At 39.8% G+C, this 15160-nt stretch overlaps 1 protein-coding gene across 9 annotated transcripts in view; it reads left to right on the forward strand.

The window, feature by feature from the left end:
* TULP4 (TUB like protein 4) overlaps nt 1-15160 on the forward strand; it is a 177042-nt gene that overhangs the window by 107955 nt on the left and 53927 nt on the right. For all 9 annotated transcript variants that reach the window (XR_008732847.1, XM_055714345.1, XM_055714342.1 and 6 more), the window contains 2 exons: nt 9263-9391; nt 9696-9857. Coding sequence is in view for 8 of the 9 variants with exons in the window: in XM_055714345.1 (XP_055570320.1) it covers nt 9263-9391; nt 9696-9857 (291 nt within the window). In the remaining variant the exon portion in view is untranslated. The remainder of the gene's footprint in view (nt 1-9262; nt 9392-9695; nt 9858-15160) is intronic.

A 15160-nucleotide genomic window follows, 5' to 3' on the forward strand; every position in this document is an offset into this window, starting at 1 on the left:
GAGCTTTTTAACAAAGATGCATGTGGTCTCTAAATTCATGTATGGTGATGATGGATGTCAGTGAGTGTTACTCTTGTTTTTAAAGCTTGAGGTTCATTTACATTGAGCTTGGTAGATACAGCCCAAAAGTGAATGTAAACATGGAGGTTGTAAACTGGCCCTGATTTATACCATCTGTAATGGTAATTTTATCAGACCTTAGTGAAATGAGCATTAAGCTCATGTACTTTTAATGTAACATAGGCCAAATACCAGCAAAATTTAAATCTGGTGCTTTTTTTCTTGTGGGAAAATATTTGACCATAGATGTTCAAACCCAAGGAACTGCCAGCTCTGCACAGTTAACTGCATGTGTCTTATTTTTAACAGCAAAGGGCCATTCCTAATGGTGTCCATCAGTGATTTTCTAGAGAGAGGAGGAACTATTTTGCTCTGGATATTTGATCTTAAATCAAAATGGTTGTTCATCTTTAGCTAGAGTAGTCATCTCTTTTATTTCTTTATTGTGGTGGTTTTATCTGTATGGAAACTAGAACAAAGCAAAATCTTTCTTCTTATAAAGGAAGGCGATGAAAGTACTATTTTATCCTTTGCTCATCCTTATCAACATTCAGGTTTGATTTATTTTCAGTGAACTTGGCCTTGCCTTTGTACTTATAGGGAGTATGTATGGGCAATTAAACAGAAGTATCTTGCAGCAATGCTTAAGGACAGGAAGACCATTGCTAAGAGGCAGTGCTAGTACATGCTATAAAGCAGTTTCCCCTCACTGGAAGTGAGCATGGTGTAACTCTTAAAAACATTTTTCTGTGGAAACAGTTATCTTTTCTATGAAAGAGCTTTCGGGACTTGAATGTCCTTGTGAAGGGAAGGGAGTCAAAAGCACAGCATCCTCCTTATCCCTGTCACTCTGTTGTCAGTGAGATGGGAGATGAGCAGACCTCCACCCATTTCCCTTTCAAGAACATAGTGTGCGGGTATCTCATGCATATGAGCGGTTGACGTCAGGCCTTCACTCTTTTCATGCCTTACTTCTTTTCCTTGAGGTTATACCTAACTGTTTTTTTTTTTTAATAGCCCTTGAAGGAATAGTTAAGAACCTTCAACAAGAACAGGTAGCCAGATACCAGCATCTTGTCATCCATGGTAGGTTCATATCGCCTGTTTCTCGCATGCCACTGTCAGTTCTGACAAGTCAACCGTCAAAGATCCTCAGCTGTCCAAACACATTTATTGGATATTCCTCGGATACAGCTAATATCTGATGGGTTATTTTTAATGTCCCTACAACTGTAGTTCTTTAAAGCCATGATTAAATGTGGTGATTCCAGAGTGAAAAGAGTAATTCCTTTGGAACTGGCCCTGTGAGCCACTTCATTCATCGGAGCATAAGGCTGCTTCTTTGGTACCTGTGAGGGGTATTGGGGATGCTTTCCTCTAAGGTAGGTGATCAAATGGCATGTTTTGTATTCTGTGAGCCTATAGAATGGTTACATGGCAAATCCTTGGGATTTATAGACTTTGGGTGTGCATTTCTTAAAATGAAGTGTATGACTTAAGGAATGTAAGGAGATTGGCACAGCTTTAGAGCCTGAGTCCTTATCTTGTCAGTTTACTATCAAGGCTCCTTAAATGTATTCAGTGAGATGTTGACAGTCTAGGTATTTTTAAGACAACATCTTACTCACACCAAGTACATTCCCTCCTCAAAGCAGCTATCAAAACAAATTTTTCTTGCAGTTGCCTATTTGCCAAAATCATTGCCTACAGCTTTTAAAGGTCAGACTGCCTTCCATTGGGGATTGAATGACAACCATATGATACCTTTCAAAAATAGGCATATGCAGTGGGTTGGATGCCGACCCCAAGATACCTTTTAAAAATAGGCAAGTTTGGTGTTCATCTGCAAAGCAAATAAACAAAACTTGCTGGGGAGCATCAACACTCTTCCCAGGGTGAGCAACTACACTATTACTTGCAAGAGGGTACCAGCCGCTCACACACAGAGTGAGTGAGTGCTGGGTGAATGGTTACCTCCCCTGTGCTTACTCTAAGGTTTATTGCTGTAAACTTCACTGCTTTTACCTGGCTTTTTCTCTTTCTGCAGCTGAGCAAACTATCAGAGTCTTTGTTAGCCTGATGTATGCCCTGAGCATTAAAAAAAAAAATGCCAAGGAGAAAAGCAGAAAAAAAAAATAGAGCAAGTGTATTGAACAAAATGGCACAGAGCTGCTAATGTATCCCTGCATTGTACTTAACTTTAGACCCTTAACCTGAGGTGTTTGAGTTAGGGCTGTAGTTGTTTTGGAGTAGGTTTTCACATGAAGACCATAGAGAAGTCTGTGGTCAGAAGAAGGTACAGAGTTGGACCTTGACCTTTGAAGTCCATTAAGGTCAGCACCTTATTGCTGGTCCAGCCTTACCTCTGATTTCAGTTAGCACAAGGTTAGGTCCCCAGCTGACTCTGATGTCACACTTAGCTTGTTGATAATTTTATACCATGAAATCAGATTTCCAAGTAAAAACAAACAAAAAACCTATTCAGATTTGGTCCTTGCATGGGTTGGGGTTTTTTTTTGTATTTTTAAAACCACTTAGTTAGTAGCTTTTATATTACCTCTCACAAGTGTGGTGTTGCATTTGTTTTAATAGTATTTGTAGAAATTGAAGCTCCTTTTCAAAGAGCAGAAGAAGCAAGATGACAGCTGCTGGCAGAGTAAGACATCTTTTTCAAGGTAAAAGTAGGATCCTGGGATAAAGCAGCAGACCTCTAATGTCTGAGTGGTAGTGAAAAGTGCTGCCCACAGCAGCAGCCGAACCCTGCTAGGGGCTGTGAGCAGCTGCCATGCAGTCCACGCTCATCACCAGTGACCACAGCTTCTCCTGGAACAGGGTACGGATTATTGAAGGACATCCATCCCAGAGATATCTGGAGGCTACTCCAGTCCTTCCAGGAAGAGAGTTCATTTTCTTATTATATCAACTAAAGAAACATGAAGAATTTGGATGGTGTTTTCTATCTCCAAGAACTCACTGTTCATTTACCCGCTATGTAACATGCAGCCCCTATTGTGGGTTGGCAGTTTTTCTGAAAAGATGTAGACGCTGACTATAATAAATTTGCCATTCTTTAGCTGCAGCACAATGTTTGTTATTAATAGTAGTAGTTTCTTCTTAATAATAATTCCTTGATGGGTATCATACTTTGGAAACTGACAGCTCCATATGCAAACGAAGCACTTCCACCGGGGTGTAATGTTGCTGGAAACACAAAGTCAGAGCTCTGCAGTTGTGGGAGAGACAGGGAGTGTATCATTAGAGAATGCAATGTAAGGCAAGTAGGATGGGATGATGGGTGTGCCACCCCAGGAGAGGCAAGATAGATGTCTACCATGTCTGCTGAATTTTTGTCTGGTGTTATTAGTAGGGAAAATACTTGCATGATGCTCTTTGTCTGCATGATTTAATTTGTTCAAATGGAGATAATTATCCTGACATTGCTATCATGGCAAGAAATGAAGGTCATAAGTGAAGATGAAAGTAAGAACAGTTACAAACAATCTTTGCAGCATGAGAAATTAGGAGAGAGAAACTTGAATCATCTTTATTTTAAAAATAGTAATATTTTAAAAATAATTAAACTTAACATTTCATTGAACTAAACATACACAGAACCGTTTAGAACCAGGCATTGTTTATGGGTGAAGTATAGTGAGAAGCAACAGCTTGTTAACTCCACCCTACTGCTTATTCTGGGCACCTGTTAGCACTTTCAAATTACATTTAAGTTATAAAAATCTGCTTGATTTAACTAACTTGAAGTCAACAAATGTATTAAGTTGGCACAGTTTCCTCAAGGATTTAATAGGGATGTATGTTCATGCACATCCCATGTTATATGTATGTAATGCATATGCGTCTTATGCACGTATATCTATATATTGTGTAGAGAGAGAGACTGAGCTAGTATGAACAAGTAAAGGTGGTTATTGGTTTCTGTGGTGTCTTTACTTTTATGTTTCATTTCTGTTCCCCACTGTACACTCATCTTTTTTCTTTGACAGATATACTTGTACATCTCTTCATCTGTTGCTGTTAATAAACCATATTGAGCGCCATTGTCTTGCACATACTGTATGCACTATATGCACATACTTCTCTATACTTGTAACCATGACTGAAGGTCAATCTGCTTATTAGGGGATTGCATAACAGGATTGCTTGGTACAGCAAATAGGTGACACAGTGATCCTAGGCAGATTGTGTAGTCCCCTTTTCCAATGCTTTGTTTCACCCCTTGTATGTTCCTTTAAAAACTTAAGTACTTTCTTAGAAGTACAGGATTGGAAGAAGCCTTCGGATAGACTGAGTCCTGTACTCTGCTACCGTAGGCAATAGCCTAATCTCCTTTATTAGTTTTTCTGTTTCTGTTCTAGGAACAACTAGGTCTTTTGCTGTTGCTGCTTGGAAGGTAGGTTCATATCGGCACTTTCAATAGTGTTAGAAATGTATGATTCATTAGGGGGAAAAAAAGGCCAGCAGTTCCATAGGATGTTTAGTGTTGTATATGCTCAGTGGAGTTAGAATGCATCAGATCCTGAACACTCTGCAACGATGCCAGGCTCACTTGCAGTTTCAGGAATGCTCATGCCAGATAAAGGAACATGGCTCTCCAGGTATAGCAAATAGTGCTGTAATCAAATGTTTTCCATCAAGTACTTTCTACTTTCTACTTTCAGTTGCTGCAGTAGTCCATCTGCAAGCACATCTCCATAGCATGTGTGAAAATGAATGCTGGGGAGGACCTCTATCCCTACAGCATATGCCTGCTCCCAGTAAATGGATGGAGGACCAGAGATTAAAATGACTCACTACAGCATATCAGTAATAAAATCTATCTAAATTTGGTAAGGAACTCTAGGAACTCATTGCCCTAGTTATTTACCTACTTTTTTTTTCTCTATGTTTGTCCCTTGCTTCTGTAGCAATGTTTTAGGAACTACAGAGGCAAGATTTCATTGATAACTGTTGCATGGTAATGTAGATAAAACAACTGGCTCTTGGAAGATTGGCAGTCATCTCCTTCAAAAACTGTAATGAAATTAGGAGCAACAAAAGCACTCAGAATACTTTGGATTTTAGCAGTCTTCTATTATGTTAGAAAATGTGAAAAAAATTAATAAAAATGCCAGTAGCACATAATGAATTTAAATCACCAAACCTGGCTTCTGTTGGAAAGAGGTCACGTTCACTATAAATCACATTTTTGCTACTCCAAAAATTGTAGTTACTCAACATTTCTTGTCTGAGATTTTAATAAATAATAATATTGCTAGCTGCATGATGGTCTTTCTGTGGCAGTATCTTCATGATCTTCATGATCTGGGACAGAGACTAATTGGACTTTGGGTTTTTTATGTGCATTAGTGGAACAAAAAGTATTAACATGGCTGAAAATAGAAAATTTAAAGCATAATTGAATTATCTAAGAAAAAAAATCTGTTGTATTTTCAATTAGAATAATACAGATGTTTCATTTGCCGTGAGACAATGCCTTTTCCAAATGGAGCGTCTGTGAAGATGAGAAGTACAGGGAAGTAACTGACGTTCATAAACTATAATTTATGTTTGCACAACATTTTTAATTCAGAAATGTTATCAATTATTTCAGTCTTTATTAGTCCATAGTACTGGGAGTGAATGCACGGGTTTGTCTCCCAAGTGTAAGTTAACAATGTTTTCCCTTTTAATTTTATACATAAACATTTTTTTAACATTGAAGATAACAAACCCTCACATATCCTTAATTTGTGATGAAAATAATTTTAAAGGTTTTATTTTTTTGCAGAGTTTCCTGTGTTTGCAGCATTGTAGTATGCAGTCAGTTCTTGTGGAGAGTTTCTAGCACCTTTAGGATTAATTAAATATAATTCCTGAAGATGAAGTTGACAACTAAAACAAGAATGTTGCACTTCTGAAACAAATTTTTCACCACTCTGCATTGTATGAAAAGGAGCTCAAAGAAAACAAGACCCTGATTCAAAAGCTCATTGAACTTCATGGAAAGCATCGTGTTTGGGGGCAATATATTTGCCTTTACATTTTACTTAGTATTTTAGCTCAGGAGTTCCTTGAAGTCTTATTTATGGGAGATACTTTCCTGTATGAGATACCAGTTTAGAAGCTAATTAATATCTGTGATACATTTTTTTCTAGAGTAGAACAAACACAATTCATCATTTTTATAGTACTTTAAAAAACCATGAAGAAACAACAAACAAACCAAAATAATTAGGCAGCATACACAGGCAGAGTGGACCACCAGTGGCTCACAGACAACTTCCTTTGGCAAACCAGCATTTTTGCTCTTTCAATACAACTTAAAACGATTTAGTCCTTCAGTACCTGTGTGAAGATGCTAAGCAGGAAGCAGAGAACCATAAAGGCAGAAGTCAAAATGGGTCCCCTGTGAGCTGAAGCTGTTAGTGAAAATAATGATATCTTTGCATTTATGGGTTAGCAATAAAATTCCTCTTTGCAGAGGGGTAATTCAAGCTTACGTGTTATTTCAGTGCACTATCAATAGGGCATGTTTTCATATGCTTTACATTTTAGCCAACATAAAAGCCAAAAGTCATCTTAGTATTTAGGGCAATCCTTCCTTTCTTTATCTCTGCTTCAGTATGCTGAGTGTCTAAAATGAAATTGGAAATACTCAAAGCACTGTGGATTCAGCACCTGTAGTCAGATGTAAATGATGGAAACATCTTTAAAATGACCTCATAAATTTACATTTGCTCTGTGCTTAAAGAAGTTGCATCTTCAAATTACAAATTTGCTTCCTTGTGAGGATGTTACGAGAAGGCATATAAAGTCAGTCTCGCTTTCATTTGTGATTAGAAAGTATTAAGTTTATTTTGGAACTTACTAATTTGTATATGATTGGGTGGAGGGAGAGAGACTCTAATTAATCTTGTTTGCTTTTAAATGTATGGATATTTTATAAAATCTAAAGAAGAAACAGGTTGTACAAGTTATCTTCAAGTTTTAAGAAGATTCTTATTTAAAATAGAAAAAAGACAAACCACATCAAGGTAACTGTTGTCACTTTGCCCATAATTCCTATAATTCAGTCAACTGTTATGTGTAATCTGTAAAATCATATGCTCGTCTAAAATCTTTGCCAGACAAAACCAGGCAGTTTTAAGATGGGTAGAAGCACCTTTGATGTTGTTAGTTAAAACCCATGTTATTTGAACAATTAGTTTTATCTTTTGTTCCTGAATTTTCTCTAGCAATTTATTCTGTACTATCTATGAAATGTCCAATTTAAGCAGTGTCTAAGCATTAAAGGTCTGGTTTGCAGAGGTGATAAGTATGTTGTACTCATTGCTCATCATTGTTAGCCTTAGCGGTTCCCAGCTTTTGAAGTTGAAGATTTTTCAGTGTTGTCCTTGGGGGTTTCTTTACTTCTTTCATAATACTGCAAAGGCATTACTGGCAAGAACAGTTACATCGGTGTTGCGTTTTGCCTCAGGGTGGATGAAATGATGGCTCTCTGCGTGGGAGTTGCACCAAAAAGAAAGCAAAATTTTGACAAATTTGTGCTATTCTTGTTTAGATGGCAGGGACAGAGCGAAACCTCTACCAAAGTACAGCTGCTTTTATTACTACGATGGAATATTTTATTTACTGCTTTTCCAATGAAAAAAAAAAAGCAGTATGTGATATAATCCATCTAGTGGCATGATATAATCCACGTGACTGGAGATGGGACAAGCAACCTGGAGTGCAGCTGCAAGGGTATAATCAAGTAGAAGCAAGTGTTAGTCTGCAAAATCTCAAATGGGATTCTTCTTAGCTGCTTAATAACAGAGAGGTAGTTTGTCATACTCAGCTCCTCCCCATAATCTTTATGGGGAGAAGAAACAGTTTACTTGTGGTTGTCTAATTGTTCAAGGGTTGATGCTTCAGGCTGGCAAGCACCACTGCTGTATGTGTTCTGAAGTTCTGACCCTTTACATTCTGTGAATAAGTGTAGCACTCGCTAAATAAGCACAAGATCATCCTTCTTCAGCTGTCCAGTTTAGGTTTCAGGTATGCGTATTTATATCCTAATTCTGAAAATGACTGATTTTGTTGTGAAGCATGAAGGATCTGTCTACTCAGAGCTCATCTTAGGACTGGAATCTTTAGGAGGATCAGTCCCTCTCTAAAAAGCAAAATACATTTCAGGAAAATCTCTTTCTGTCTCTTTTAGATGATTAATTATCTGTTTAGATTTATGAAAAAACATCATTAGAGCTGGATGCCCATGAAGCAGTTTAAATAACACTCTACTGATTGACTGTTTAACATGTGTTTTCTTTGTTTGCGTATGCTGTGTCTCAGTAAAACAACTAGGGGGAATATCCTTGTGTATGAACAGAAGTTTCCAATATGTATTTGCATGTTTTTCAAATGAAACTAACTTGGCAAAAAAAATAAGAAAAAGTCACTAATAGGAGGTAAATGGTTATACTGCTCATTTCTGCTTCAAGTACTAGGATGACATGCTTTTTTCAGTTTTATACTGAAGTTTCAAGAGGTACTGTATTTGTTAAATTGATATTAATTAAAAATGAAAGAGCAATTTTGTAAGTTTTGACTTGAGAAGATTTTCCGGAAAAGCCCAGATAGTTCTAATGTGAAAAGAAGAGCCTAAAACTGCTTTGTATTCCTTCTGCATTCAGTAGCCATGCAACTTCTCTATGAAGTTTCAATATTTTTTTTCATAATTTGGGACTCTCGGATTTTGTTTCATGTCACTATTGAAGTGAGTATTCAAATTCAATCTGATAGTGGTGGAAGCAACTTCAAATGAAGTCAGCAAGAGGTGAGGATTTGATGTAGTCTGACAGTCTTTGAGATTATGGTGGGGAAAATCATTTGAAGGAGTGTTGGATGCTCTGTACTGGGCCTCCGTTTGCTGCTTCTGTAATGAAGTCTTGCATTCCTGTGTACAGTATGATTTTATTGAGAGCATGCGGTGCCTTCCAAAACAGCCTGACAGTGTGAGACTGTGCATTCCCTGACAGCCATGACAAAACAGTTCCAGCTGTTCTTGAGGCATCTGATGCTGTGCTGAAAATTGCTGTTTTGTACATCTTTCGGATTTAAATGAGGTGATGTTTAGTTTGCAGTATTGTTTCAATGGTTCTTGTTAAATAGTTGTTAGCACAACATGCAGGTTTGGTAATGCTGTTTTTGTTTATCTTTTAAGGTTGTGCTGGTGAGATGGAATGAACCATTCCAGAAATTAGCAACCTGTGATGCAGATGGAGGAATATTTGTTTGGATACAATACGAAGGCAGATGGTCTGTGGAGCTTGTGAATGATCGTGGGGCACAGGTTGGTATGCATATTTTCTCTGCAGTCAAGAGTCCTGAGAGGCATAATGAGGAGAGCAATAGTTGATGCTTTATACCTTTTGAAAAACACAGGAAGAGATGAAATGTTTCTTTATTGAAAGGTATATGCTACTATTGTCACAAAGACGCTTTGCAAGGACAATTGCTTTATCCAGTAGCCGTCACGTCAGAGCTACAACTGGGCTAAGAGTTGTCCTGTCTAGTTCTGTGCAGTGCTACCTTTTATTAAAACCACAAAAAATTCGTACATGGCCCATATATCTTATTTTCTTGTCTTTGATAAGGTAAGCGACTTTACATGGAGCCATGATGGGACCCAAGCACTTATCTCCTATAGAGATGGATTTGTGCTGGTCGGTTCAGTCAGTGGACAAAGACACTGGTCTTCAGAGATAAACTTGGAGAGTCAGATCACCTGTGGCATATGGACTCCAGATGACCAGCAGGTAATGGGGCTTTTAGAGGTATTAATTGTGTTGGATTGATATGCTATAGAATACACCTCTTAAAGAGTTGTTAAGTAAAATGGTTTGTAAGAACCAATTTCCCTCAAAACCGGTGTTCCCACAGGTAACAAAGATTTAATTCGTCCCATCATTCTCATTAGGCAAATATGATAATATGCCAAGTTACCTGTCATCACTTTTCACCCCAATTCATGTGCAGACTTATTCCAAGTTCGTTGTTTGAGACAGGAATCTGTAATTGTACCCCTAAGTTTTTGATACAGCTGTCTTGAAAATCCATTTGAACGGAGATGCAGCCTTGTCTAGTAAACATCTGACTGATCATATACAGCTGTCCAGCCTGCACTTGCAGCAAGAGCAGTTGCAGTGACAGATACAATTACGTTTGCCTTCATATGAGCAAATGGATCCAGCTGATTGTCAGAGACACCCCTCAGCCTTATGCAAACAGTGTAACTTGAAAGAAGGCTGGTTTTCCAAATGTTGAGCCCAAAGCTTGCTGAACTTTGAAAAGCCAGTTCAAAAATTCTTTACTAGTTTTCTAAAGAAGCGGATGATATTGGTCACATTACCATTTGTAGTGGAGCTTGAGCTAGCCCATTGGTTTCATTTGCAGAATTTGCAATGGCCCTTCGGCATTCCCTGTTGAGATTACTGGAACAGTCTTTCCTTCTACATGCTTGCTGTTCTTACAGTTAATGTGTGTATAACATAGTACTGAAAGAAATGATGGGGGTAGAATAGCACAAAGAGAAACTGTTACGATCACAGCTGGATTCTTTTCCTTCCTTCATTTTACACTGCAGTGAAAAGGTGCTGGTTCAAGACTTAAGGTACCACTAACTTTAATTTAGAATACTATAAATCCATCCAAGACAGAGTTATTTTGGGAATTGCTAGTGGAGTGTAATAGCACTAATAATAATGTGTTTCTGCAGCAGCATCTAATTTTAGAGTGCTCTGCAAAGGATAATGAATTAATTATTGCAACACTACTCTTTAAAGCCAAGGAGTCTAACTGCCTGGTTTTGAATCTAGGGATATGTATATCTTGATAATAAATAATGTACTCGATCAAGAGGAAAAGACAAGCAGCAAAAGTAGGAGATGAAACTAAGATGTAGTAGCTCTCAGTCCTGTGTTTTAAACAGGAGGCTGCCCCATTTGTGTGATACTCAGTTGTTGCTGCTGTATATGGAAATATCTTCACTTGGGTGTTTAATTTGGGTTGACCAACTGCCTTTAATTCAGTTTAGCCAATATTTGTACTTTCTAATCTGGATGCTCCAGAAGTGGTTATTCCAGGAAACAAACACTTGTTCAGTGTCCAGAAAAGCACATCTTAACATAATGGCCTGTTACAGCTGTGTGAAAACCACTCGCTTCAGTTACAGACTCTGCTGCTGACAGACTCACTGAAATAGAGACCAAAACCAGCCACAAGCTTGATGTTTCTCAGCACAGTTCTCCTAACTATAGGGATAGCATGATAAATGATGATGGGTCTTTGCACTGCTCTCTGGAGTTGGTGGAAAGAAGCAATCTTCTGAAATGTATTTAGATGTCTTTACCGCTGGAGCCAGAAGGAAGTACGATTCACTGAGGCAAGAGACTGTGTTCAGTGCAAACTAAAAATAGCAAACTGGGGGGGAAAGACATTGCACGTATTACACACAAATAAGCACATATGGAAATGGGAAACTTTACTAGCTTATCTCCTTAGCTCATTTCTTTCCTGATTTGTATCTGTGCAAGTGAGAACACAATATTATTCTAGAGTAGCTTCAGCGTCTTCGCTATTGCCTAATGTACAGTGAGTGACAGATGAATGTCGACATTTAAACTTACATTTTCATACTATTCTTTTTGTCACCCCTCTGGCACCATGAAGATTGCTAATGAAAGTATTCCTGGAAAACATTACACGCCGTGGTCCCATGACCTTTAACACAGTTAACTTGGAAAGTTAGATTTCCAAGGGGAATGTATTGTTCAGTATCAGTTTTCTATTATCCTAACAAAAATTCACTAAATACAGTCTGTCTGTTCACCTCACTCTTCAGTTCTCCTTTTTCTCCCTCAGCCCTCTGCTGCATGCATCCTCCCTCCTCTTTTCTTCAAGCCTCGTTTTTCTATCTTTTCTCCTGTCTGTCAGTTCAACACCAGTAGGCTAGCACCTCTGCCACTCCTCACCGCAGCTCTGTGGCAGCTCTGCAAGTGGAAGGTAATTTCCTACCACTGTCTTTCTGTTGGAGGCAAGAAGTGGTTGGAGTGACAGTATTGCCAACCATTGGATTTGACAGAGCACGTGTGGCTTCTGGATTTGTATCCTGGCTGGGCATTGATGCAGGCTTATAAGTAAAGCACCTGACGTAGTGACTGATGCCAGCTGTGGTTGAAACTCTATAGTTAATGCTTCCCGAAGTCTTTGGAGAGCCTGGAGATGGGATGAGAGCTGGAGAGATGGCCAGGGTGGAGTACAGTATAGTTGTGTTTTTTAACTGATATAGTACCTACTTTGCCCTGATGATGTTATTGGCTGATTTTATTAATACTGGGGCAACTGTTCTGCATTTTCTTTTGGGAAGAGAGCGGTATCATTCTTCTTGTGGCTGTGTGTTTTTCAGGATTTCTTGAACTCTCCTTTTCTGTTGGGGACAAATTTGATACAATCTGGTTGACTGCAATGCTTGCTTTTTCAGCATCATGTCATCAGATGATCTTCTCATGAAGGTCATCAGCAGATTTTTCCTGTGGTTCACACCCAGGTCTTGAGTCTGGACTTTGAGCTGTGGGCTTCATTCAATACATAGGCCTTTGGATTGTGATTCTGAGTGTTTATTATGGAGGACTAGAAGTTAATTTTCTCACTTCATTGTGTGTCTGTAGTCCTGCTCATGTAGGTGTTTCCTGCTCCTGTACACTATAACCAGAGCCCACGTCTGGCCAAGGCAGAGAGCCCCATTATACCAAAGGCCTCTTGAGGGTAATAAGCAAATACACACAGTGGAAATACTTCACAGGACTGGGTCCTCTTTATCTCAAGTAGCATGCCACACCTGGGTTAACCTTGGACAGCTGGGATCACTCAGGAGTGTGCCCTTTCTTTCACTGTTTGGAAATGTTTTTTTCAGGGCTACGGGAGGCTGTAGTAGGGCCTACTTCCTTGGTGTGTGTGGAGTGTTTTTCTGGTGAGAAGGCTCACCTAGGATCATGTAGGGATGAAAAGTATGTTTGAAATAAAGTCAGTTTGAAGTGTCAGAGAATACTGTACCCTGTTTTGAGGCAGTTCTGTGGTGTCGTACCACACTTGTTTGCAAAAAGGGAGTGCACATACCAAGTAGATTGAATGCCTTCCCAAGTGAGAAAAACTTGAGTTTTGTGTAGCCAAAGGCTTTATTTATAATTATAGAAGCAATGTCAATAAGTAATTGAGGATTTTTCTTAAGCCCACAACTCATAAAATGTGTTTCCCATGGTTCATCTCCCTTCCTGTGCTTGCTCACCTCCTAGTGACATTTTTGTTACAACTCCTACTGCCCTCGGGCCATCCTCTCCCTATCCTTCTCCCAGATTTTACCTATTAAAGAGGCTTATCTGTGTTCGTGATGGAGAAAGGCACAGTGTCAGAGAACCAGTGAGAACTGTAGAGGAGTCCTCTTGTTTATAGCAATATATTGTAACTCCCTGGACTTCACTAGGGTTGTTTCTGTTGCTGTTCTGTGTGTGAGAAGGGAATTGGAAGGAAATCAATCTGCAGTAGGGGGAAAGTCTTGATGAAAATGAATTGAATATATTTAATTCCTGGATATCCCAAGAGGTGCTATTAATCTATATTTGTTCCCTGCATCTCAGCTAGACTTTTTCTGGCAGCTGTAAGAGCCCATTTCTATTCCCTGCCCTGCTCTGCCACACCCCGCACCCCACCCCTTCCTGTTGTAAGCTGGTTTTTTTGTGGAAATTCAGGGACTGGCCAGGATCCTCTTTGGCCAGGACATGATAGACTACAGGTACATGTGAACTTTGCTGGCACGCTTCCTTCTGTTTACTTTGAAAATAGGTATACAAGCAGTTAGCTAATTGGATTTGCATCTTGCTGGGGACAGCATTAACTGTTGTATGTGGTTCCATCACAATGCAGCATGCATTAGTACTAAGAATGTGTAAATACAGGCTCCAAGTTTCAGCCTCCTCTGTGTCTAATCATACGAAATTCTGCTTTCGGTCAAAGAGAAACGCATCACTGTGTTAGGAACAGATACCATGTGCACTGCAGGGTCTTAGAACACACTGGAAGAAAACAATGAGACCAGTAGCAGATGAAACGGCATTGTCGCGAAATGCAGGGTGCGGGAGGTCTGTATGTTTTTTCTAAAAAAAATTCTTTTGTAGTTTGCAGTAGCTGTGCAGGAAGGCAGTTTCTATGTTGTTAGTCACTCCTGCTCCCAGCACTCACCATCCCTACTCCCATGGCAACCACAGCATCTCTTTCCCTGATAGGCATGCGGCAGGGGCAGGCTTCTGCTCCAGCACCCTGCCTGCGGCACCCTGCCTGCAGCACTTCAGGGCAGATCCGGGGACCTAGAAAGGTGCTTCATGCGAAGGAGGGGGTGCTTGCTGCTTTCAGGGTCCAGCAGTGTAGTTGGGTGGGATCTGTGTGCTAGTACAGGACTTGGTGCCTCGGTTGTGCCCGATGGGATCAGTGCTGTGCTGTGCCAAGGGGCTGCCATGAGGTGGGAGCTACAGCACGGTTCTCCCCAGGGGGTAGGAGCTAATTAACAAGAAGCACTGTCAAATGGTTACCGGTGGCACCAGGTGTTTCACGAGCTTGCCTCTCAGGCTCCTTGGTTTTGGTGTGGCTTTAGTCCCTGGCAAGAATTTGAACTAATAAATCTATTCCAGTAGAGTCTGGTTGTGGTTCCCCACCCCATCCCCCACCCCCCCATTTCCACCTGGGGACTATGGTCTGCAGTTGCTGTTGCCGTTTCAGGGAAACAGTTGTTCTTAACAGCTCCTAAGCTGAAAGCAGGGATAGTAGCCTTACCTAGCTTCCAGAACATGGCTTAAAAATAAGGAATTTGTAAGTGTTTGAAAATGTTGCACCTGTTTGGGCTGTGGTGTTGTCTTCTCACCTACATCGTCTTTTGCCTGCTGCAAAGGACAAGGAGTCAGTGCTTCCATTCACCCTACTGTTTTGGTTTTAGTCAGGTGCTGTAGCGCATCTGATTCAGGCAGTCCTTGCTGTTGTGGTAGTCACGCTGATCAAGTTTAATTATGCTCAG

Source organism: Falco cherrug, chromosome 6 (genome assembly GCF_023634085.1).
Source record: "Falco cherrug isolate bFalChe1 chromosome 6, bFalChe1.pri, whole genome shotgun sequence".
NCBI lineage: Eukaryota > Metazoa > Chordata > Aves > Falconiformes > Falconidae > Falco > Falco cherrug.